The following is a 24045-nucleotide window of genomic DNA, read 5'->3' as shown; positions in this document are numbered from 1 at the left end:
ACTCCCATCCTAACCAAACCCACTTAACAATACGAAACCCCTCATTTCCCCCTGTCCTACCCCTCCCCAACCCCCAGCTTTCTCATTCACATTCAATCCCTAGCCGACCAACCCCCTCAATTGAACCTCATCTTCTAGCCCCTTGGTGCCATTTGATCTCTATCTCCTTCTTTAACTTGTGCCCTATGCTTTTCATTCCTTATTTTAGCTTCGTGTGCTGTGTTGTTAAAAGGTTTTATTTTGTACACACACACACACACACATTTTCTTTCTGAGAGTCTCTCTCTCTCTCTCACACACACACACACACACACACACACACACACACACACACACACACACACACACACACACACTTTCTTTCTCACTCTCGCTCCTCCCCGCCCCCCACTCTCTCTCTCTCTCTATTTATTTATATATCTATCTATCTTTCTCTTTGGTTCTGTGTGTGTTTGTGTGTGTGTGTGTCCCCCTACTCACACATGCACACACTCACTCACTCTCGTGTGCATGTGCACACATATAGTCTCTCAAGTATACACAAAATTGTAGTTCTAGACAAAGGTAGGGCGTACGATTTTGTTCTAACATGGGGATCATAGGAGGGTCGTTTTGGCATGCAAAAATAATTGGGTCTTTCGGGTTGGGACGAGAACGTTGCGGGAACCTTGTGGTGGAGGTTTACTGGTGTTGGCATTGGAGGGGTGAAAACCACCCGTTTAGAGAGGGGCCAAGGATGGTGAGAGTCCACCTAGTTGTATCAAGGATTTGCATGAAAACGTGGCTCTATCACAATACATGAGAAATGAGTAATAGGGGCCATATTGGAGCTGCATTCATTGGAATATGTAACCATCCCCAAAGCCTTATCCACTGCCCTCCCCATCACCAATAGCCCCTCCCCAAAACCCCCTCCACTTTGCAAGCGCACCATTCCTCACCGCTTGCAGCTGGGTGCTAAGGTGTAGCTACTAGCATCAGCAAAGCTATAGGTACTAGCAGAAGAGGATTGGCAGCAGAAGAGTGATTGATTCCCACAAGTGGAGGTGCAGAGGAGCTTGTGGGGGAGAGGAGGAGAAATAGGAGGAGGAGGAGGAGAAGAAGGAGAGTATGATTGAGCAGAGTCAATGGCATTGTGGCGGTTAAACAGGTGCTAGATTACCCAGGATTAAGCGACCGCCCTCACACCCACCCATTTGTCGAAAGGCCTTTCGAACTGGTTGTCTCCAAATCTTTCGCGTGACATTGTTGTGGCTGGTCTCTCGCAAACGTGCTCATCATCTGTATCCGATATCTCTGGAGAGTTGCCTCCGAAGGATTCCTAGGATTTAGTTCACCTATGTCACGTATTTCCCTCGGAAAGTCTCCTTTCAGGTAGAGCGGTGATCGCCTCGATTGAAGCTTCACTGCGGTTCTCTCTCCATTGCCAACTGGTGATCTAAAGCTCGTAGAAGAGCTCCTCATTTTTCCAAATCTTTTGTAGACTAGGATTTCTAGACACATTGTTTTGGGCGGTGGAGTGGAAACAGCTGGGCCCGTCTTGTAGAAACTGTCGATTGTGTGGTCTGCCACGGATCCAGGATGGGGACGTCTTCTTGTTACTTGTCAAGATCAGCCGTGGAGGGAGATTGGGATATTGAATAGACACGCGGGCAGTTAGCGTTGTTACAGTTGATGGACGGTTTTCGAGGCTTGCATAGAAAATGTAGTGCCCCAGTACCTCTCAGTTTGGAGGCTCTATAAAGGTTTCGCTCCTGTGGCGGGCACAGTGTCCTGGGAAACAATCGGAAAGGTCGCGGGATGACTTCAGCGAACTGAAGGCGGAGGGAAAGGGCGGTTACTAGCGTATCTTGAATAGTGCCGATTGTATTGCATTGTTTGAGTGCAGCTCTCATTACCAGAAGAGGCACGAGGAAGGGGCTTTCCGAAGAGAATGCAGAACTCTTCTGGGTATGATGGCTCAGTAAGGGTTCAAGCTGCCAATGTTGTTTTACCCATTTCTCTCCTAGTTTCCTCCTCTGAACACTCGCACTTCGCCTCTTGTACCTTGGAGTCTGGACTGTTCAGCGCTCATGTTCCTGTCCACTCTGCAGAGCAAGCTTCGCCAATTCGTTTGCCTGTTTGTAGCTCCAAAGCCCAGCTTGATGGGCAATACAGGTGTAGCCAGTTCGGCACAATGGCCAGGGCGGCCCTCGTGACTGCACATACTCCTAGCAATCAAGCGAGAGGTTGGGAGATTTTCAACAGGTCTGTGAGATGGCACTGTAGTAGCTTGCCACTAGGTTTGGCTTCTTCGAGTCTGGAAGCATTCGGGAAACAGGAGGAGAATGGAGCAGGGGAGGAAAGTGATAATGGGCACAATGACATGGTATCCGCTGTTAGGCACAAAAGAGTGCTGATCTTGATGAGCGACACAGGGGGTGGTCACAGGGCCTCGGCAGAGGCCATCAAGACCACGTTTGAGCTGGAGTATGGCGATGAGTACCAGGTTTATTCCTTGCCTTCTGCATAATTTTAAACTATGAGCTGCTTATTGACAAATGAGCTGCTTGATCTAGAATGACTATTTACACACAGCTAAATTTAATGCTATGAGGAGATTCTGATCATCTTAATCTCTAAGCATGCTTTTTCCTAAATCTTGCGTCTACTACCTTAAGTGCTTGTCTTCAGGAGCATAGAGTATATCTTCTCTCTTTCTTTTGGACTTAAGACCATCTTCTGCCAAAGGCACAGAGAAACTTTTGGAGTAAGTCTTGAAGTCTTTAAGCAAACGCTTATTGCCTACATTAGCCTAATTTTTAAGGTCGCTACAGGTGATACCATACCAATGTAGATGGCGCTGATAATTCTGTGTATGGTGTGAACTTGTATCCTAGCTGATCTTCAATACAAGGAGTTGCTAGGACCAGGCCATATTAATTGCTATTCAGGTTAAATAACAGCATTCGGAGCCAGTTTTGGTAGCATCCTCAGCAACCTTGTGCTAAAGGTGTTGGTACATGAGTTGGCACTTTTTGTACTTGGTTCTTCATATCATAACATATTCTCTTGGCTGTTTATTTGATTATTCTGCCTCTGGATCTGAAGTGTCTTTTGCGACATGCATAGAGTGAGTTGACTTCTGGAGCGATGTTGTATGATCTCAATCTCTCTAGTAGCTGCATGGGAGTTGTCTACAGCAGGTAACTCTCTTCTCTGACGGCTATCAGGGCCAAAGGGACAGCATTATTGTGTTTTCGATACGGTATCAGAGAGAGTGTTTTGAGCTAGTGATACATGATTGGCTTATCAAACAAAACATAGAGGGATGTCCAAAATGACAACACTGGGAACAGCCGAGGTCAACATGATATTGGGCCTCCTGCTGCTTAGATGGATAACACTTACATGGCGCAAGATATGAAGCGAAAAATTCTGTTGATTTTCCTCTAGACCCAAGTGGCATCCATGATGGAGTATGCTCTTTTTGGAAAAGGGAGCCTTGGTGTCCAACCCCAAAATGATAACACGAGCAAGTTCAACATGATATAGGGGCTTCTTCTGGTTAGATGGACAAACACTTACGGGCACAAGAGTTGTCAGAGGATGTGAAGCAAACAATCATAACACTTTCGTTCGGAGTGATTTCTAGTCCTATAACAAATCTCCTGCTGACCTAGCATCCTTGTAGGTTAGCACGGCCCCAAATCCCGATTGTGTGATGTGGCCTAAATTCTCACGGTGCCTCGAGATAATAGTGAGAGACTTTCTGAAGTTGGCCAAAGGCTTTCTCCACAGCATGTGAGAGGTAAACACCTTCTGCACCAAAGTTGTATGTATATATATATACACCTTTGTAAGAGTCCCCAATCTCACACACAAGTGCATAAAGGTAAAACCGCAAGGCTGTAAATGCGGAGCAATTTCTCTTAGAGAATCCGCACCAACTGTGGACAATGCTCAAGAGTGAGCTACAATCATCTAGCTATTTGCTACCTTCAGCCAAGAGAGAGCCTGAATACCTAAAGGGAACTGGAGGGCTGAAGAAGTGCTCTATTGCTCCTGCTTACCCAGAGGTTTTATTGGGATGCACAAGAGTGCCCAAAAAGTCCTTTATATAGGGTAGGGAAAAATGGTGGACTAAGGCCTGGAAATAGGGCTGGCCTAGGGTTTATATGACTCGACCTTCTTGGCATCCAACAAGGAAGACATGGCCAACAAGGTCAGGTGACCGTTATACTTGGTCCAATCCAAGGCCCACAGGTGGGCTTACAAGTTGGACTATGGAACTATTATTCCAACACTCCCTCTCATTGTCACATTGTGGGTTCACAATGGCCCAAAGACGTATCCACTCTATCTGCTGCCTCTCAGAAGCTCTTGAGAATGAATTGAGAATTGTCAGGCAAGAAGATGGATCTTCAAATTCCAAGGAAAAAAGTAGAAGGTTAAGTGCTGCAACAAGATTGGGTACTATGCCAAGGAGTGCAGGAAGAAAGCGTCTGACGAGAAGGACGAAAATAAGAAGCGCAAGGAAGAGACCAATAGTTGTCAATGGATGTATTATTCTTCATCATAGAGGAGATACCTTTTATAGCCAACGTGTATTGGAATTAAAAGACGTGGTATGTTGACAGTGGTGCCACCCAACACATGACCAACAAGAGGGAGTGGTAGAGTTCACTCAAACCGGCAGATCCCAGACTTCAGTCACAGTGGGTGACAATGCAAAGTGTCCAATGGTGGGAATAGGCAATGTTGAGTTCATCACAGAAAAGGTGAGAGTAAAGTAGTTATTGATGTGCCCTTAGCTCCCAAACTTTGCAAGAGGCTTCTCTCCGTTTATGCTATCAACAAGAATGGGCTACACATCGCCCCTGATATAAGGTTGGATGGGAGCAATACAAGGCCTCTTTGGGGTGGGGCATATGGTGCTGCAACAGGCCCTACTTATGTTGACCAGTTATGTCCAGTTATGCTCTTTTCTGTTCTTCTATCCAGTTTTTTCTCCTGTTTTTCCTTGTCTGGACAATAGTTGCTCTTCCACTTGTCACACTAAACGCCTGCTCAGCTTGAGGACCTGCTAGACTGCTGTTCCTAGTCATAGTGGCTCTGTTGAAAATTAGTTTATGCTAGGTCACTTGTCAAAGTACACTCATATGTCTTGAATCTTAGTAGAAGATTGCCATGTAACAGAAACATTACATTGATGATGGTGTGGACTTTCACCAATGTTATGGACTAACCTTTTAAAATTTTAAATTCGTGTGTGCGCCTTTTGCAGGTAAGCATAACTGACCTTTGGTCAGAGCACACGCCTTGGCCTTTTAATCAACTGCCGAAGAGCTACAGTTTTCTAGTGAAACATGATACCTTATGGAAGGCCACATTTTATGGGACTAAACCACGTTTTATTCACCAACCACACTTTGCGTTTACCTCTGTCTTTATTGCAAGGTGAGTGGTTTTGTGAGCTTATCATATTTTGTGCACTGAAGGTGGTTGTAGGATGTTAATATTTGTAGTTGTCTAGGTTGATAGTTGTGTTATAATTTTGGTGATAGATTTGTGAAGTCCCAGTAGTGAGGATCTAGTTGTTGCTGCTATGTAATTTTAAAATTCGTCAGGCTTTTTGGCCAAATAGTCTTCAGAGATGTCAGAGAGTCTGCTCTTGGATGCACTTAAACTATTGTTAAAGACAGTTACTAGTGCCCTTTCTCAGAGCTTTCGGAACTTGTGGTAATGAAATGATGCTGAGGAAAGTGTCAAGGATAAGGCAGGATATCAATTTTAGTGAACTGTAATTTCATATTTTGTTCCTGCAAGAATCCATTTTGTTACATGCCATGGGCTTGCACCTATCAAGGAAGTGGTTGTTTTGTGTCCTGCTCAAGTGTAGATGGGACAGCACGCCTCATTATCCTCACAGCAGAATGTTTGGTTTCTCAGGGATCTGTAATACTCAGATCTCACTCCACACATGCGCACACAAGTATAGATAATAGACAACATTCTGATCTGGAAATAAGACGGCAACATAGGCAACTTAAAATGCTGTACCATGCTCCACAAAGATGTGAACTGTTCAAAATCAAACTGTCTCTAGTAAGCTCCGCACAGGCATCCATCTATGCTGCAATACCTACAGCCTCGTGGGTGCACTAAGAGCAGTAACAATTTTTGACAATGCTCTTCCAACTGGGAGGGTCTTCTGCCCCGACTGCATCTGCTCCTGGTGGCCCGACCTGATCTGCTGTGCATCTGTTGCAGACATCTGACTTGGTCTGCTGTCCTGCTGACCTTTGGCCAGCCCTATAAATGGCCCCAGTGCCCACTGTATACTGCTGTCAGTCAGCTGCTTGTTGCAGCCCCGACCTGCCCCTGCATTCTTCCACTGGCTGCCTCAGCAGCCCATTTCGTGCTGATAGTGCTGTGCACTGATGCAGCTCTTTCCAGACCCACAACCAGCCCACATAGGCACTCTTGGGTGGCCCTTTGGGCTTCCCCAAATAAACCCTGACAAGGAATATGATTTGCTGCCCACATGGTGGCCTCACCCCTTCCCCTGCAGGTTCATATACCAGCATGCATGCTATGGTGCCAACTCCAGCTCTCCTCATTTGGAGACTCATAGGTGGGCATTGACCTTGTATCTCCAATATCCTCTCAATGGCACACTGTGGCCCAACACCGATTCTGTCAAAGAACCACTCTGTTAGCTTCTTGTAGATGCTCTCAGGAACAAGTCAAGGATGTCTTCTTTATCTGGTCCTGTATTCTGCACCTTCAGTATCTCACAAGAACTTCTTTGCATCCCTCACAAACCGGATCCAGCCTGGAACACTGGTACAATCTCTGGTCCAAGTCACAAACGCCATGGTGTCTTCAGTATCCCAAGGCACAAACAGATCCATCCAATCGTATACCCCTTAGAAGATAGGAATTGACCAGACTGTGCAAGGTACCAAAGATCTTGGGTCTATCTCAACATGCCATACAATTGTTGCCATCTGCATCTAGGTCCTTTATTCCTCACACAGTGAGATCTTAGTGGCTGGGCCAGGTTGATCCCAACTGTTATGGATCCCTCCAGCCAACTTTGCCTCAAATTTGCAAGAGGGGCTGTAACAAGGTATACAAGCAAAGTATGGAGAGAAAACTCATATTTGTTCACGGTTTATGTGAAGTACAGCTCTCCAAAGTCCTCCTAGCATTGGTTTATGTGAAAGAGTGAGTGAACACTGCTACAGCTCTCCAAAGTCCTCCAATAATGCTTGCTGATCTGCAGTCAGGATATTAATGGAGCAGTAGGTAGAATAGACCAAGTCTCGGCAACTTAGAAATGATCAAGTCTGGTCTTAAATATCAGCTGAGCAAGTAGGGATTCTGTTCCACAATGGAAGAGGGCTGCCATGAAGACTCGTGATCTGGTAATCCGCTCCATTTGAAGTAGTACTCAATGTAGGATTTGTTTCCGAGGATGAGGTCTCTAACTAAATCCAAGGATCCTCTCATAACCTGATCTGTGGAAACCAGTGATGCACCCTTGGAGTCTCGAATTTCTTTGGATCTGTATTGGCTGGCTCATCTTGAATACCTGATGTCTTCCCTGGATGTATCAAGGCACCTTGAGATAATGTCTCCCATCCGCCTGCCTCCATTGATGTTTTTGTATCAGCAAATGCACTGAGTACAGCAGGTACATAAACAGTTGCATGGGTAGTACTAATGCCCGTCTCACCCTGTGGGTCAATTCTGAAAGATCAGCACTTGAATACTGAAGAGCATGAGAGGAAAATCAACCATAACTTCTTTAATCCTGTACACACATCTCCTGCAGTGAGATGAGCATCACCATGCTTCCATAGCTGCGTCATGAACACGTCGACATTCACTGTTCTTCATATTCTGCCATGATGTTGCAATAGTTGGCATAACATCAGCATTTAGAGCATCTCAAAAGGATTGTGTGAGGCCTGCTGAATATTCAACTTAGAAATAGCAACAAAATCCTTGTCTTTGCTGTGACTTCCTTCCCAGTGCACCCAGAGGCACATTCTTGTTGCCTTTTGTCTTGAGATGGGTCTGAGTTCTGGTAGTGTTTCGTTGAGGACTGCTAAGTAGATCCTTGTTCTCACAAATCATGTGGAGACCTGTCACTAGTAAACTGCTGCATGTGTTTGCAGGTCCTGGTGATTGTTGTATGAAGCATAAAAATACGCCTTGGAAAGTAGAACATCCATTACAAGGAGTAACAACAGCTGTGTGAGGCATTTGCTCGCTACATGTGATAGAATTACTCTCTCTTGTCCAGCTGACGGTTCAAGGAGTACCACTGTTTCTAGTGCCTTCAACAACTGAGAGACTTTCCAAGCCAAAGACTGGATTGAACACATGGTAATCTGATGCCACACTCAGTTGTGAGCTCTCACGAAACCCTGTAGAGCTTAGATTTGAGTCAGGATTGAAGAATGCTTGACTTAAACCTTCATGAATCACTGATGGGTCAGCATAAGAGTGTGAAAACTCCAATGCTTGTACCAATGGGTAGGCATTTGTATTCCTCTGTAAGCAAGATCTGCAGCCATCATTGCATTCTATCAGAGTTGTGACACCAGGAAGTGAATTTGAAGTGTGAGGATGGACTGGTAGTCACCATTAGTTATGGAGTCCAGGGTCATATGGGAAAGAAGACTCCCTTGTGGTCCTATGAATAACGCCATCATTATCCTTAACATCATTCTCACAATCATGGAATTCAGAATCTGCTACTGGATTATCAGAGGCTAGATCATCATCCAACTCAAAGTATCATGCTAACCTTTGCCCCTGATTTGGCTTTGCACACACTCCGATGTTCCGGGGTCCATATTTCTCCACAAAGATAGCACAAATTCTTATTTTTCCTTTCATTGATCAAGGCCTGAGAGACTTGCTTTACCACCTTCTCCCTCTTGTCACTTGACTCCTCCTTAGGGCTAGGCCTGATTAGGCACTTGACCTCCGCAGCCCTAACAGGGTTAGTGTTACCTATCTTGCTGGCATAGACAGTAGGATACCTAGGGATAGGAGTAGCTGTTGTAGAAGATTCCTCTTGCTTAGACACCATTGGAGGGCTACTCTTGTTAATGGGTTTGCTGTCCATGTGACCAATGCCCACTCCCCTCTCCTTGAGATTATACTTAGGTTCATAGAGCTCAGCCAGCCTCATGGCCTCCTTCAAAGTGCTTGGGTTTTGGGCTGATAGATGGACTGCTATACTTGGATGGAGTCCATGCATGAACCTAAGCAGCCTGCTTCTGTCATCAATCCCAGAAAGAAATAAGGATATCTTCCAAAACCTTTTAATATAATTCCTTATTGATTCCTGCTAAGTTAGCTCATACCATTCACATACCAATTTTATCTCTAGCCAGTGGAGATACAAAGGTTTGGAACAATTGTTCTCAAAATTCCCCAAGTGTGGATAAGAGTTCCCTCTTGTTGGAGGTGCCTCCACCAAGTATGGGCATAGTCCTCCAAGTGAAGTACATCAAACCTTACCTTGCTCCTTGAACTTAGATAAAACAATCTTATCTTTGACATCCTTGTCTTGATGAGTGAATACCTTAGGTTCAGCAGCTGCCCACCTAGGCTGACTACCCGGGGAGTAAGGTGGAGGGGTCACTAGACAAAGCGTCGACATAAGCTCAAGAGTAGCATACGGGATCAGGGATCTAGAGGTGCCTAGCAGATAGTAGGAGAGATTTGGTGAGATTAGAGGACCACGGTTTAGTGGGACTCTGCATCTTTGTTTGCATTGTGTCTGATTTTGGATGGAAACATATTTTTGTGGATTCTATATCTTTCTTGGAGCACTATCTATTTACTGGCTTGCGCACACACTAATTGTTGTAAAGTACACATAAGTAAGGAAGTATTTGATTCCGTAGTTAAACACTTCTGCGTCTAATTACTGGAGATGCTCTATTAGTCTTCCGCTGCGAGATACCCTATGTAGGGATTCATTTCTAACAGACACACCATGCTGCAGAATGTTAATCCCCCACACCCCTTTCTTCTCTTCCTAATTTTAGCAGTCTCTGCATCTAGTGCCTTAATATCAGAGAGCCATCAGCCAACCCCACAGCTAGAGCAGTCATTTCTTTTAGAGGCAGCTTCCTCAATGGTACTCTCTTTTAGTGCTGTCACGTCATCTTGCTCTCTGCTGCTTTTGTTTTGCTGTGTATTGAATTTCTTTGCAGTCATACAGATATGATGTTATGGTACTGCTCCCTGATGTTTTATAAGGTTTTAAAAGTATCTGGCTTCCAGATTTTTTCTTGTTTTTTTCTCTTCCTTACCATAAACACACGAAATTTTAAACTACCTTAGCCATTTTTTTAGAAGAAGACTTGTTAGTGAAATATGTGCTGGTTGTAGGCTCTCATTATTTAAAAGAGCTGACATTGAGATTACAGGCTCAAGTAACTGTTCTTTCAGTCATTCTCAGGCTCATGTTTTAGTTGTTTTGTGCAATCAGGAAAGTGATGCGGGGGCTTTTGAAGCATAGACCGGATGTGATCGTGAGTGTTCATCCTTTAATGCAGCATGTTCCTATCAGGATACTGAAAGCCAGGGGCCTACTCAAGAAAATCCCTTTCACAACAGTTGTAACAGATTTGAGCTCAGGCCATCCAACTTGGTGAGTTGACAAATTGTTATGCAAAATGCAAAGATCAGTTACTGAAGCTGCACAATTCCTTGACTATGCTCAGATACCAAAGCTTTCATGTTGTGTGTGCTTTCTTTGAACTTTCTGCTGCAGGTTTCACCGATTAGTTACAAGATGCTACTGTCCAACAAAAGAGGTTGCAGATAGGGCCCAAAAAGCTGGGTTAAGGCCTTCTCAAATTCGTGTGCATGGCCTGCCTATCCGGCCTTCATTTTGCAAAGCTGTTCGCCCAAAGGTATTGCTCACGTTGCAACAGGGATCTTGATCAGGATACATAGAAGGCGTATCTTCCTTCACTGGCATAGACGAATGGAAGAAGTGAGATTGAATCTGACTGCTTACCTGGGTCTTCAACTGAAGTATCTTGTATCAATAATTGACAAACTCCTTTTGTTATGATCTTATTTGCAGAAAGAGCTAAGAGGTATCAGTTGAAGACTCTTTTTCGTTTTGATCTTATTTGCAGAAAGAGCTACGAAGACAGCTTGGCATGGATGACGATCTACCAGCTGTTCTTTTGATGGGGGGGGGAGAAGGAATGGGCCCAGTTGAGGCAACAGCTAGGGCACTCGGACAGTCTTTGTACAATGATCAAGCAGGCACGGCAAGAGGGCAACTTATAGTCATTTGTGGAAGGAACAAAAAGCTGGTCAAGAGGCTCTCATCGCTTGAATGGTCTATTCCGGTGCAGGTTAGTGCTCCCCCCTCACTGAAGAAGCCAAGAGGACAGGTTTTCATATGCTGCCTAGAAAAGTCCAATCATGGCAAGGCTATGGAGTGATTGCAGCCGCACTTTTGTACTGTGTGTTGTACAGCTTCCTTAAAAACATTACAAAAGAAAGACATGTATTTAATGCTATTTGGTAGGTCTTCTTGAAGGTTTATCAAATGTATAGATTTGCGTTGGAAAGTTAATTACATCTTTTCACGAAATGCTAATGAAAAAATAAAGCTCCAGGGTTCTGGTTTCCACGAACAGCTTTTGCAAGAATTCAAGTTTTAGCATGAAACACGAATCAGAGGATAATAAGAGGCTGTATACTGAGTCATGGGTTTATTTATGATATGGCTCAGTTTTGAATGAGAAGCTGGAAGTGAATCAGCTAATTCTAACCTCAGAGGTAGCGATACCTTTAATGATGAATTCTACAGTCTTTAGGTTAGTGTTAGATGAGTCTTTCAGGGCATGAGACCAAAGGCTGAAGCTAATCTTTGAATGCCTTGCATGAGATATTGCTTTAAGGAGCTCTTTAAGAGCAGCAGGTGTAATGAATGTGTCCAGTAGCATGAAACACGAATCAGATTATAATAAGCAGTTGTATACTGAGTCATGGGTGTATTTATTTACGATTTGACTCAGTTTTGGATGAGAAGTTGGAAGTGAATCAGCTAATTCTAACCTCATCAGCTTTAACTGAAGAATTCTATAGTCTTCAAGTTAGTGTTAGTTGAGTCTTTCAGGGCAATGAAATGTGTCCAGTTTTCTGAAAGTTTATTGGGTAGTATAGGCATGCCTTGACTGTGCATGGACATGTTCTTCTACAATGTATGGATGAGCAAGGGGAATACATTACGAAACAAAACCTTGTTTTGTTTACATGAGTGGGCCAAAGCTTGTTAATATCATTGCTTGGACACAAAAGTTGCAAATTTTAGGGTGAAAAATAAATCAGAGGTCTTAGGAGCTGTTAAAAAAATAAAAACACACTTTTTTTTGTGAAATCCAGTTGACATTATATTACGAAGGGGACAGCCAGCTACGTACATCAGAAAATCTCATTATATGAAAAAAGGCAGGGTAATCCAGATCCCATGCATATAGACTATCATAAAATGATTGCCTTCGAGATAAGATAATCACTATTGTTGTGGCTAACGTCATTGACATTTCAAAAAAAATTAGGACAAGTCATCATCTGCATTTGATTTATGCTTCTCATTCCTCCTCAAGCTAAGCTAAGGACCCTCTCTGAAGGCTTTGTGCATCTTCTCTATCAAAAACTATACATTCTGCAGTTTTCCCTTCTGCCTGCTGGTGATTACTTGACAAAATATTAAAGGAAGAAACCAACTGGGATACGGCTTTATCAGTTTGTTCTTCTGACACTTCAGTCATTTACTCGGATGATGAAGGCTGGCTGGACTGGTACAGTAATTTCTACTTGGTGAGTAATCAATTGAAGCATTTTATGATCTTGAGGTTTATCAAAGATTTGTTTTTGAGAGCATGAGGGTATACGGAGGTTGCCTTCAAAACTTTCTGGAAGCACAGTCAATGCCTTTTTACCGATTGCTCTACATATTAACCTGTTTGAAAACCACACCTTTTCCCAAAGCAGATTGAACTTAAAAGAAGCCATTTCTTGACATGAGCCTATGATTTTGCCAAGGATTGACCTCCAGCCTTTATTCTTCTATAGTCATAATGTGGGAGGATGTGGTAGTCCATGCGTTGGTAGACCATAATCTGCTACAGGCCAATATAGACCTTTGCATGATCATAGTCTGCCAAGCAACCCAGGCCCTGGTGTACCTCTGCCAGCCAAACCGGCCCAAAGGAAATTGTGCACTAGGTGCCTGAGCTGCCCCATGCATCCGCTATGAAAACACTAATAGGAGGCGATGTACTAGGCCGTGGCTAAGAGAACCTGGTTGGCTACTAGAGCCCTGCCTGCTAAAGAAAGCTTGCTTGAACTTCAGTATAGGAGTTTTCACCGGATGCTCTCCAGAATTGGGACAAGGTAATCTACAGGCTGAACTGCTTGGAGTGGTGATTTTTGGCCTCTCTGCTGCCCTGGTAAACAGCCAGTAGTAGAGGCTCCGGTGAGTTATTGCCTGCCCAACCAGCTTGTCAGCTGGGCCCATGGGCTAACCTCGTCTAGTCTTCCCGGGAACAGACGACCAGTCCTAGCCCCTCTATAAGGCCCTGGACTAGTTGCCTGTGCTACTGCAGGCCCCCTGTGCATGTGCTCGACCTGTACTTTTTGTTACTGTCCAATTCTACCAGCAATGCCGACATGCTACAGGCTGCTGCTGCCCAGTTCCAAGGCCTACGACTAGCCCTAGCTGACTGGTGCACATGCTGCAGCGATGTACCTGCTCGAGCCTGCTATCATGCCCTTGTACAGCTTCCATGCAGCCTTGCTGTACTCTGCAGGACCTGCTATAGCAGCCCTGCTCCAGATCTTCTGTCCCCTGTGACAGTCCTCGTGGACTCTTTCCTATGCTGATGGTCTACCTCCCCCATGTCCTCCTAATTTGGGGCTCACTGGGGCATAGTTACCAGGGAACAGGAACGTTCCGGAAATTTGGGTGTCAGAATGGGAACGTTCCGGGAACTGGAACGCCACGTCATACACAACACACCATCATATGACATAAAACTATGCTAGAAAATGAACGAAACTAACATTTTACAGCTTTAAACTTTCTATATAAGCTTTAAAATACCCATTTGAAACTTTCAAAGAGCCTTTTTCTTGGGGGGGAGGGGGACGTTCCGGGGCTGTTCCGGTCTTGGCTTGCTTACCGGAACGGCGTTCTAGACGTTCCGGATGTCGGAATGGCGTTCCCTGGTAACTATTGATACCTTCCCTTGTAACCATGGTAACTATGGGAAGGTGATTCCTAAGGTACCTGTTGAGAGTTCACGCTCAACATCATGTGATCATGTGTGCATAGCACCATCATGTGATCATATGTGCACAGCACTAACCCAATAGAGTGCTATAAAGGAAAGGGTTAGATCCCCTAACCCTAACCCTAAATGGGTTTGTATATATTCCTTTTCTTTCAACTAAATCTAGTGTACAGTTAGTCATTTGTGGTGTGCTCTCTAGCTGTGCCCTCTCTCCTCATCTCCACTTTTCTCCTCTCCCCTCTTCATATTTTGTCATGGTATCAGAGCTCCCTTGCCTTTTGCTGAGGCATTGCGATCCACGTGAGAGAGAGTGATAGATTGAGATTGATTGAGAGTGATTGAGCTTCGTGCTTTCGCTCGTTGATGAAAGATTTCCGTTCATTGAGAGAGAGAGTTTCCGTCCACTACTCTTTTGTGTGAGAGAGAGTTCTTTCGATTCATTCCTTCGAGAGAGAGTATTGAGAAAGGTTTGAATTGAGAGAGAGATTCTTATTTTGAAAGAGGAAACTGCCCATCTTTGAGAGACACTGAGAAAGAGCTAGGTCTCTCTTTAGAAAAATGGTGACCTCCAAAGTCCCTCGGCCAACCGAGCTCCAAAGAGCTTAACACTTCTAGCAAGCAACTGAACAAAATTGCTGCAGTACCGCTACCAGACTAGCGACTCCTATCTACAATAGCCGCTCCTACAAGCTTCACTCTAGCAACTAAGGGATCTAAGGCTCCTTACGTCCACAGAGCTACAACCAAGTGCTCCATAGCTAGGCTCCAAGCTAAGACGGCTTCAGCAAATGCACAAGGAATAGCAACTCCTACAATGCCTCAACAAGCTACAGACGACGCTGCATATGTCAACAGCTATAGATAACTGCCATCTCTCTGACAGCACCTCAGCCTTCGTAGTTGAAGAAGAAGGCCGGCTGCATGACAAAATATGAAGAGGGGAGAGGAGAAGAGTGGAGATGAGGAGAGAGGGCACAGCTAGAGAGCACACCACAAATGACTAACTATACAATGAAAGCCTACGACTCCAGCTGGGCACGCAACTCCAAAGCTCACCTAAGCGGCTCCTTCAAGAGACACGAGGCTTCTTCCACAAAGGCTCCACAGGCTACGCCATCGACAAGCACACAGCCCGCGCGAATCCAATGTGATCCGAGGATAGTAGTAGCAACGGTTGCACACACGTAGCTCGCCAACGAACCCCACGACCTCAACGAAGAAGACGATGGAATCTTGAAGATTTCGGTAGCCCTCCTTGTGACATGTGGCAGTAGCCTTATCCTAAGGGAATCACACCCAAGGGCTTGGTTAAGGACCAGTCACATGGCACCTTATCCACATTGCCACATCATCAGTGGCTAGTTAGGTGCCACATCATCATAACCCAGCTGACACGTGGCAGTCAATTGCCACGTCAGCAACCTTATCGTGCCATTCATCAGGGCAGTCACTGACTGCCATGTCAGCCTACGAGCTCATCAGCCACGTCATCAGTGACACGTTAGTTGCCACGTCATCCCTGTCAACTCACTAACTGCAATGTCAGCCTACCAGCTCATCAACCACGTCATCAGTGACACATTAGTTGCCACGTCACCCCTGTCAACTCAACTGCCACGTCATCTGTCACGTCATCAGTGACACGTCATCAGTGACACATCACCTGCCACGTCATCTGTCACGTCAGCATTGCTACATGATCTGTGCCACCTCAGCTTTCAAGGCAGCACACTGACCTTTGCAAGCGCACACAGTGCTTCACAGTCACTGCATGTGATCACTCCTGCCACCTTAGCACATGGCTCCACAAGCACACCTCTTGCTAGGCACAGTGGCACATCATCACTGCATGTGACCCACAGTGACACATCATCATTGAGCACCATTTGCACTCCTTTTGCCGCTCCACCTAGATCAAGTCGTATCTCTTGATCTAGGAAGAATTTGAGGGCGCTCCAAAAAGAAAAGTCGCTTGATTTTTCGTGCTCTACGCGCGCAGATTTCGGCGCAAGTTACACTCACATTTGAGCCTCGCCGACAAAACCACTTCCTACATGCACATCCACCTCTACGTCGACGCATCTGACCCAGTACTTAAAAAGAACAAAAGAAAAGAAATTATTTGCTGTTCTTTCATCAATCGACGGTTGGTATAGATCTAGATTAGAGTAGACTAGATTGCCATATAGGGGACGCTTTGAATTTCCCCAAGTTGCCAATCTAAGCCATGCCCAAAATTTTCGACTAGTACCTACTCGGAGTTAGTCCATACGCTTACATACGGTTTCACATCATCACATTACCTGAAGCCTTACGTTCATCAGTTCATTGAGCAGACTTCAGAGCTTTTCAGAGGCATTGCCGATCATTCAGTGGGCAGATAGCATTTGATTTCACACACACATGCCACCATTGTAAAGCCTAGATGGCTATTTCACGGCATTGTGCACATCCTTTCAGCCTTGTAAAGTCTCTTGGCTATTCTCGGCATCATTGTCACAAGCCTTGTAATATAGATCAGATTTTATATATTGCAGTTCTATCTTCACCGACGGTTCATAGATTTCACTTGGCACAGTCAGTGTATTTGCAGTTGATTCATACAAAGATTTCCACGACACTTTTGAGTATATTTCTTGCACCATGTCTACAACTAGCAACCTCACTCTGAAGGCATTTTCTAAGTTAGACAACTCCAATTACGGTTCATGGAAATACCGAATGGAGACCATTCTTGTACTTCAGGACAAATGGGAGTATGTCGATGGATCCACACCTAGACTATTGGACGATCCAGCCAGTGGTAGCTCTACTCCACGTGTTGTCACAGCACCAGCAGCGAGATCTACAATGGGATCTACAGCTACATAAGTAGTTTCCCCACCAGTAGCAGATCCTGCCATTGTCCGAGCTCAGACAGAATGGGATAAGAAAGACAAGTACGCCTATCATCTGATCAAGTAAAATGTGCAAGATGTCATGCTAGGACAACTCACACAGTCAAGACATCGAAAGAAGCATAGGATATGTTCATAGCTCTCTATGAGTCCAAGAACACATCCAGGATTCTCACACTGAGAGACAAGATCAACCAGAGTTTTCGCAAAAGCAGTGAAACATGTCATGCTTATGTACTCCCGATAAAAGACTACAACAATCAACTCATAGCAGCAGGAGAGACTATGAACCCCGCAGAAATGGTTTAAGTCATCCTGAATGGACTAGGAGAGGGATACGAGAATCTAGTCCAGAGTATTGCCATCCAACGGCAAATTTCGACATTGGAAGAGCTCGAGTCAGTCCTACTTGGTGAAGAACTCAGAACTCGGCTTTTCAAGCACGAAAAGGTCATTCTAATGATCAGGCATTCACAGCTTCAGACAGAGGTAGAGGCAGAGGCAGATCATATCAGAGAAGTGATAATCATCAGCAACTATAAGGTCATCATCAGCAAAATCAGCATTAGCATTAACATCATCCTCAGCAACATCAGAATCAACAAAGAGGAAATCATTCCAACTCAGGAATATTCCAAGGACGAGGGAATACATCCATCAACGTGTCAAACATCCAGTGCAACTATTGTCACAAGTTTAGACACTATGAAAGAGATTGTTGCAAGAAGGATCACGATCAAGGCGGTCAGTCCGGCAACAATCGAGGAAATTTTCGCGGCAGAGGAAATCATCGTGGTGGATACTCTAGTCACATTCATTTTGCAAATGAACATGGGAATATGTTTCTTGCAAGCGAGGAAATGTAGCAAACTGATACAGTGTACCTAGACACTGATTACAATCCCAAAGATGATTTCAGCTATCAAGTCGGCCAAGAGGAATAAGATCCTTGGTATATTGACAGCGGTGCATCATCTCACATGACAAATCATCAGGAATAATTCACAGAGATGAAACCATTAGAAGGTCAGAAAAATGTCATCTACACAGCAGACAATACACCGAATCCAGTTCAAGGGATAGGTGTTATTCCTATGAACAATTTCACTAGTACGAAAGGATTGGTGAACAATTTCACTGGTACGGAAGGATTGGACTTATTCTCGTCTTACAAAGGTATATAAAAGATGTGCTCTATATTTCGAATCTCAATAAGAACCTTTTGTCAGTAGGTCAAATGATGGAACACAACTACAGAGTCATCTTCGATGGAGATGAATGCACTATTAGAGACAAATCCAGAAGATGTCAGCTAGTAGCAAAAGATGTCAAGGAAGGACGCTTATACAGAATGCTAGCTATAGTACCAGATAAGCATGCCATGTCAGCTCAACCGCAACAGATGCCACTATCTACAAAATGGCACAAGAGATATGGTCATGTCAACTTCAAGTACTTTTTAGATCTCAGGAATCAGAATATGGCAATTGGGATTCCAAAGCTACAGTTTCATGAAAAAGTTTGCGAAGCATGCTGCTTCGGTAAACAAACGTGAAGAAACTTTGTCAGAAGTACCTCTCGTATACCAGGTATTCTTGATTTGATACATACAGATGTATGGGGTTATGCCCAGACCCGCAACATCAATGGTTCACTTTACTACTTGACTTTCATCGACAACTACAGCGGATATTGTTAGGTCTACTTTCTGAAAGAGAAATCTGAAGTGTTTTTCAGATTTCAAGAATTCAAAGCCATGGTAGAAAACCAGACAGGCAGAAAGATCAAAGTCATGAGATCAGATCGAGGAGGTGAATACATGTCTTCAGCATTCATGAACTTTTGTAGAAGTCACGGCATTCGAAGACAATTTACATGTGCAGATACTCCTTAGGAGAATGCAAGAACTGAAAGGAAGAATGAGACTTTAGCAGATAGTGCTAGAGCAATGCTTAGTGAAAAGCATCTTCTGAATCAGTATTGGGTAGAAGTAATAGCTACAGTAAACTACTTGCTTAATTGGCTTCCTACCGAACCGATACAGGATATGACTCCTTATGAAGCATTCACAGGACATAAGCCAGACAATGGGCATCTCCGCATATTTGGTTGCATAGCATATGTCCATATACATGATGATCATCGCAGAATGCAGTAAGCTCACTAGCACAGTTTATGGAAAATCCAAAACAGTCTCACTGGAATGCAGCCAAAAGAGTCTTGAGATACATCAGAGGTACAAGACAGTTTGGGATAGAATACAGAGGAAGTCATCCACGGTTGCATGGATACTGTGACAGTTACTGTGTTGGAGATCATGAGACCAGGAGATTGACACAGAGATATGCATTTTTCCTTGGTCAAGGTGCTATATCATGGTTGTCAAACTTACAGTCAATTGTTTCTGTCTTCAACTGAAGCAGAATATAAAGCACTCACTATAGGTGCATGTGAGACTATATGGCTCAAAAGACTATTGTCAGAAATAAATTACTTTGATGAGTCAAAGTCCACAACAATATACTGTGATGATCAATCGGCTCAAGCATTGGCCAAGAAATTAGTATATCACTCCAAGACAAAGCACATTGATGTCAGAGAGCACTTCATAAGAGAAAGAGTGTTACTTGGTGGCATCACATTGCAACATTGTGATAGCAAAGAGAATGTTGCAGACATCTTTATCAAACCACTCGGTAAAGAGCTTTTCGAGAAACACCGACTAGCTCTTAGTTTGACGCAGAGGAAAGACATTCCCATTAAAGGGGTGTGATGGAATGTAATGCTCAGTCCTTCTTCGATTCCCCAAAATCATCATCTTGAGGGAAGACCAACTTCATGATGTTGATCTTGAGGGAAGGTGTTGAGAGTTCACGCTCAACATCATGTGATCATGTGTGCATAGCACCATCATGTGATCATATGTGCATAGCACTAACCCAATAGAGTGCTATAAAGGAAAGGGTTAGATCCCCTAACCCTGATCCTAATCCTAAATGGGTTTGTATATATTCTATTTTTTCAACTAAATCTAGTATACAGTTAGTCATTTGTGGTGTGCTCTCTAGCTGTGCCCTCTCTCCTCATCTCCACTCTTCTCCTCTCCCCTCTTCATATTTTGTCAGTACCAACATGAAGGGCATGTATATGCTCATGTTCTTGCTTTTTGGAAAGCATTTGTGGGCAAGGCATTGGCATTGAGAGATTGGTTTTCCTAACTCTTTTGATGATACGGGCCTTTGTATAGTACATCTTCAGAAGTGGGGGGGTGTGTCATGTGTTTCTGATTTTCTGCAACAGGTCTTGTTGCTTCGATCCCGAGGGAGAGGTCATATGATTGGACTCCATCGTTGCCTCATCAAGGATGTAGTCTATCATACTTGACCTTTGGGGGGTCGTGAATGTGTGGCTTTCCATGTTTTGGAAAAAGCGGGGTGCCATTACATTCCTATCGCCCGAAACAGCTGCATAGATTGAGTAGGTGTTTTCCCATGTGGGTGAGATCTCTAGTGTCTTCTAATGACATGTTTCAAACCCCTCTTTTCTCACGTTCGTCTTCCATTTCTCCCATCCACATCGTTTCCTTCCCTTCCACTTCTATTGTGCTGCGTGCATTGTTGAGAGAGAGAGAGAGAGAGAGAGAGAGAGAGAGAGCGTTGTGTTAATGTCTTCGGGAGGCCTCACGGGCCTATGAGACAAAGTTCAATCAGCAGAACAGCTCATACAAGTCTTCATGGGCTGAAGCAAAGGGCTCGCCAAGGCTCTAGGTGAGTGCTATGCTAAGCTAATGATCTCAAAAACTCAAATCTCTAATTAGGTAAAAACACTCCCTGAGGCTCTCAAGAGGTCCTAGTAGGCAGTGCGAAATCTTCGAGGACATATCCGAGAGTCGTGGTAACTCTCTGATAGGACGCAAAGATGTCGCATACCTGTAGCTGTCGGGCTGTCTCTCACCGTGGCGGGGGGTGTTGTCTCCGAGATCTCTGTATGCGGTGGGCGACATCAAGGCTGACACCTCAGGTCGGTTGGTCTCCTGTGAGTAGAGCAGCGATGGGATGGACCTCTATTGTGCGTTCTTTGATCACCCTATGTGGTACCTGCTTTGCTGCCATGCGTTGTCTCTGTCCACTGATCCATGCTACCCTCATGTCGGCTATCTCTTCATCCTCTACTCCGATGTGCCCTGGGGCTGACTCAAAGGTATAAAAATCAGTGACGTATTAAAGTCCACTTGAGACCTATGGGACTGGTGATCACTATTAACATCTAGTGATCTTTTACATCTAGTGAAAGAAAATATCACGAACTTGCTATGTAGCGAGTACTTGTTGCACTAGCTTGTGCGCTAGTCCCAGTATCTTGTTGCAGTGCTCCAAGGCTTCTTTAAGTAGCTTCCTAGCTTTTTGGCTGGCTGCTCCAACAGATTTTTCAGGTTGCTTCTACTGGTAACTGTCCCCATAGCTTTCTGTGATGTGTGCGTAGGCTTGACATCTTAGGAGTACATGCTGCTCATTTTTACTTTCTTTCCTCGCTTGGGACCTTGGGTCTTGCGCACCTGCCCCTCTCCATCTCTATATTATGTAAGCTGGTTCTCATTTTGCAGATTAGATGCCTTTTAAACATTGATATGTCTTACCAGAGGTACTTTTGCATTCCTTAGCTGTCCACCATCCGATTGATTTCCTGTTTGTAAAACTGCATTTTTGCCACTGGGTCTTGCCTTAGTTTCTGTAGCATTTTCTGCGTCAGTAACTCCCTGATTTCACAGGCATCTTTTGGTATATTAGCAGCCGTTATGCCCCATATTCCATCTATTTCATCCCCTCTCTGTGCCATCCAGTAATTATCATCCACTGGAGTCAAAATGTGGTCTCCAGGGAGGCACTTATGAAAACAAAAGCATGAAAGGTAAAAGAAATACAAAAGTGCATTTTTCATGGTGTACTTACACTTGGGCCATGTGCATACGCTGTTGACAGAAATACAGTTAGAGGTTTTAATGGTTGATCAAACACCAGAGATCTTGGCCAGGATTAGTCTAGCCTGAACTCGGGCTAAGAAGCTATTCTGTTGAGTGAGCAACTATGCAGAGAAAGCGCCCATTGCTGCCGAGTGTCATAGACTATGGAGTATAGCTGGCAGGCAGTATATATGGTTTCCCCCTTAAAGGTGGTAGCTCTTCTTGTTAACTCTCCAAATGGCCTCCTTATCTCTGCACATGTGCACACAGGTATGCTATCTGTGTGCGTGCATGTATACACACACACACGAGAGAGAGAGAGAGACAGAGAGAGAGAGAGAGAGCAGGCACAGGGTTGGGGACAGGAGGGAGAGATCACCAAGGGCAGTACTGAGAGGATAGAGGGATTAGTTGGTTATGTTTCATGCAATGTACTCAGCGCATTTGGATTTCTGGATGACTCAGCTGCTTTTTCCGTTTACAAAGAGAACCTTCCTTTTGTGCAGGTAAGGGGTTTTGAAAGAAATATGGAGGAATGGATGGGGGCATGTGATTGCATCATCACAAAGGTGCTTACTGACTTATCTCGTCTTGCCTTGATTTGAAAATGTGCACACATACAAGTCGCTGTTATAATGGAGGTTTTTGGATCACATTTTTTGCGATTTTCTAGTAAACCAGCTGGTGGATAAGTCCTTGTAAATTTTATCCTCCAGGCTGGACCGGGGACTATTGCAGAAGCAATGATTTGTGGCCTCCCACTTCTGCTTAATGACTATATTGCAGGCCAGGTGAGAATTCTTGCTCCAGGAACTGATTACAAATCTTTTTTCTCACCATATATGGGGGGTTCTCATTCGGGGCTAAAAGAAAAGTTCTTAAGATGAATATTGTGCAGTGTCCGACTGCAAGGGTTCTTTACATCTTCTATCGTCAAACCAATGCATTTACCACATGTAAAGGTGGACCATGGAAATATATTTTGCTGCTTGTCCTGAGCATGCATGTCTTACTTTTTCAAAGTTAAACGGAATAGGGGTGCCATTTGAGGTTATTTTAACCTCGTTGTATTATATTTCAATCCAAATTATGCTTGTTCTAATATTATGTCGCTGGGTATCTGACAGGAGGTTGGAAATGTGCCTTATGTAGTAAACAATGGTGCTGGAAAATTTTGTAAAGACCCTAAAGGAATTGCCCAAATTGTAACAGAATGGTTTGGTCCTAAAGCAGAGGAACTTCGAGAGATGTCACGCAATGCCTTGAAGCTGGCAAAGCCTGATGCAGTCTTCAAGATAGTGCATGATTTGGACGAGCTGGTGCGGCAAAAAGAGGGCCTATCTCAACCTGCATTGGCTTTCACATGAGATGCTTGCCAGCTTCATACATTCTTTTCCGTCTATGGGGTCCAGGCCATTGTATATTATGGGTATTGACTTCAGCGTAGAAAAGGTGAGCTTTGGGCCTCTTCATTTTGCGCTTGAAAAGGCATTGATTATGATTGTGGGATCTATCTTATCCTTGATTGGTAAGCCCATTATGAGTTTTCTTATGTGAGAACTGTCTACGGGAATATTGGCGTTTCTTCATAATTGCAGCCTTGTTGGAATACCCTTTATTTTACTGTATGTATCAGGCTTGCCTTTTACTTCATGAAGACAACTGCATTGTCGTTTTACTGAGACATATTGTATTTATTATGGGTGGTCCTTGATTTGTTCACCCATATTCAACAATTTTCCATCTTGAATTTATAATTTTCGTACTTGTTTACTGCTGAGGTGCTTACAGGTGCAGAGAAGCCAAGTCAATAGCCAGTTTGTAAACATTCTGCTCGTGAAACTTATTTAAT

At 44.2% G+C, this 24045-nt stretch overlaps 1 protein-coding gene across 1 annotated transcript; it reads left to right on the top strand.

Annotated features, from left to right (window-relative positions):
- The first annotated feature begins 865 nt into the window (after positions 1-865).
- Positions 866-24045, top strand: MGD1 (monogalactosyl diacylglycerol synthase 1). The gene is made up of 8 exons (XM_087398325.1): positions 866-2488; positions 5267-5439; positions 10505-10666; positions 10790-10931; positions 11163-11387; positions 22700-22762; positions 22910-22984; positions 23321-24045. The coding sequence occupies exons 1-8, from the start codon at positions 1934-1936 to the stop codon at positions 23558-23560; spliced, it is 1635 nt and encodes a 544-aa protein (XP_087254451.1). The 5' UTR covers positions 866-1933; the 3' UTR covers positions 23561-24045.

Source organism: Dipteris shenzhenensis, chromosome 27 (assembly GCF_047967505.1).
Source record: "Dipteris shenzhenensis isolate YYH24624 ecotype China chromosome 27, Dip_SZ_1.0, whole genome shotgun sequence".
Classification (NCBI taxonomy): Eukaryota; Viridiplantae; Streptophyta; class Polypodiopsida; order Gleicheniales; family Dipteridaceae; genus Dipteris; species Dipteris shenzhenensis.
This window is presented reverse-complemented; position numbering and strand designations above follow the sequence as displayed.

What these genes read in the sequence shown, in the direction of transcription:
- MGD1 (XM_087398325.1), top strand. Translation starts at nt 1,934, where the DNA reads ATGCAGAACTCTTCTGGGTATGATGGCTCAGTAAGGGTTCAAGCTGCC. An exon ending in AGTATGGCGATGAGTACCAG is followed by an intron (nt 2,489 to 5,266) that starts GTTTATTCCTTG and finishes CGCCTTTTGCAG; the next exon opens with GTAAGCATAACTGACCTTTG. An exon ending in GTGATTGCATCATCACAAAG is followed by an intron (nt 22,763 to 22,909) that starts GTGCTTACTGAC and finishes TTTATCCTCCAG; the next exon opens with GCTGGACCGGGGACTATTGC.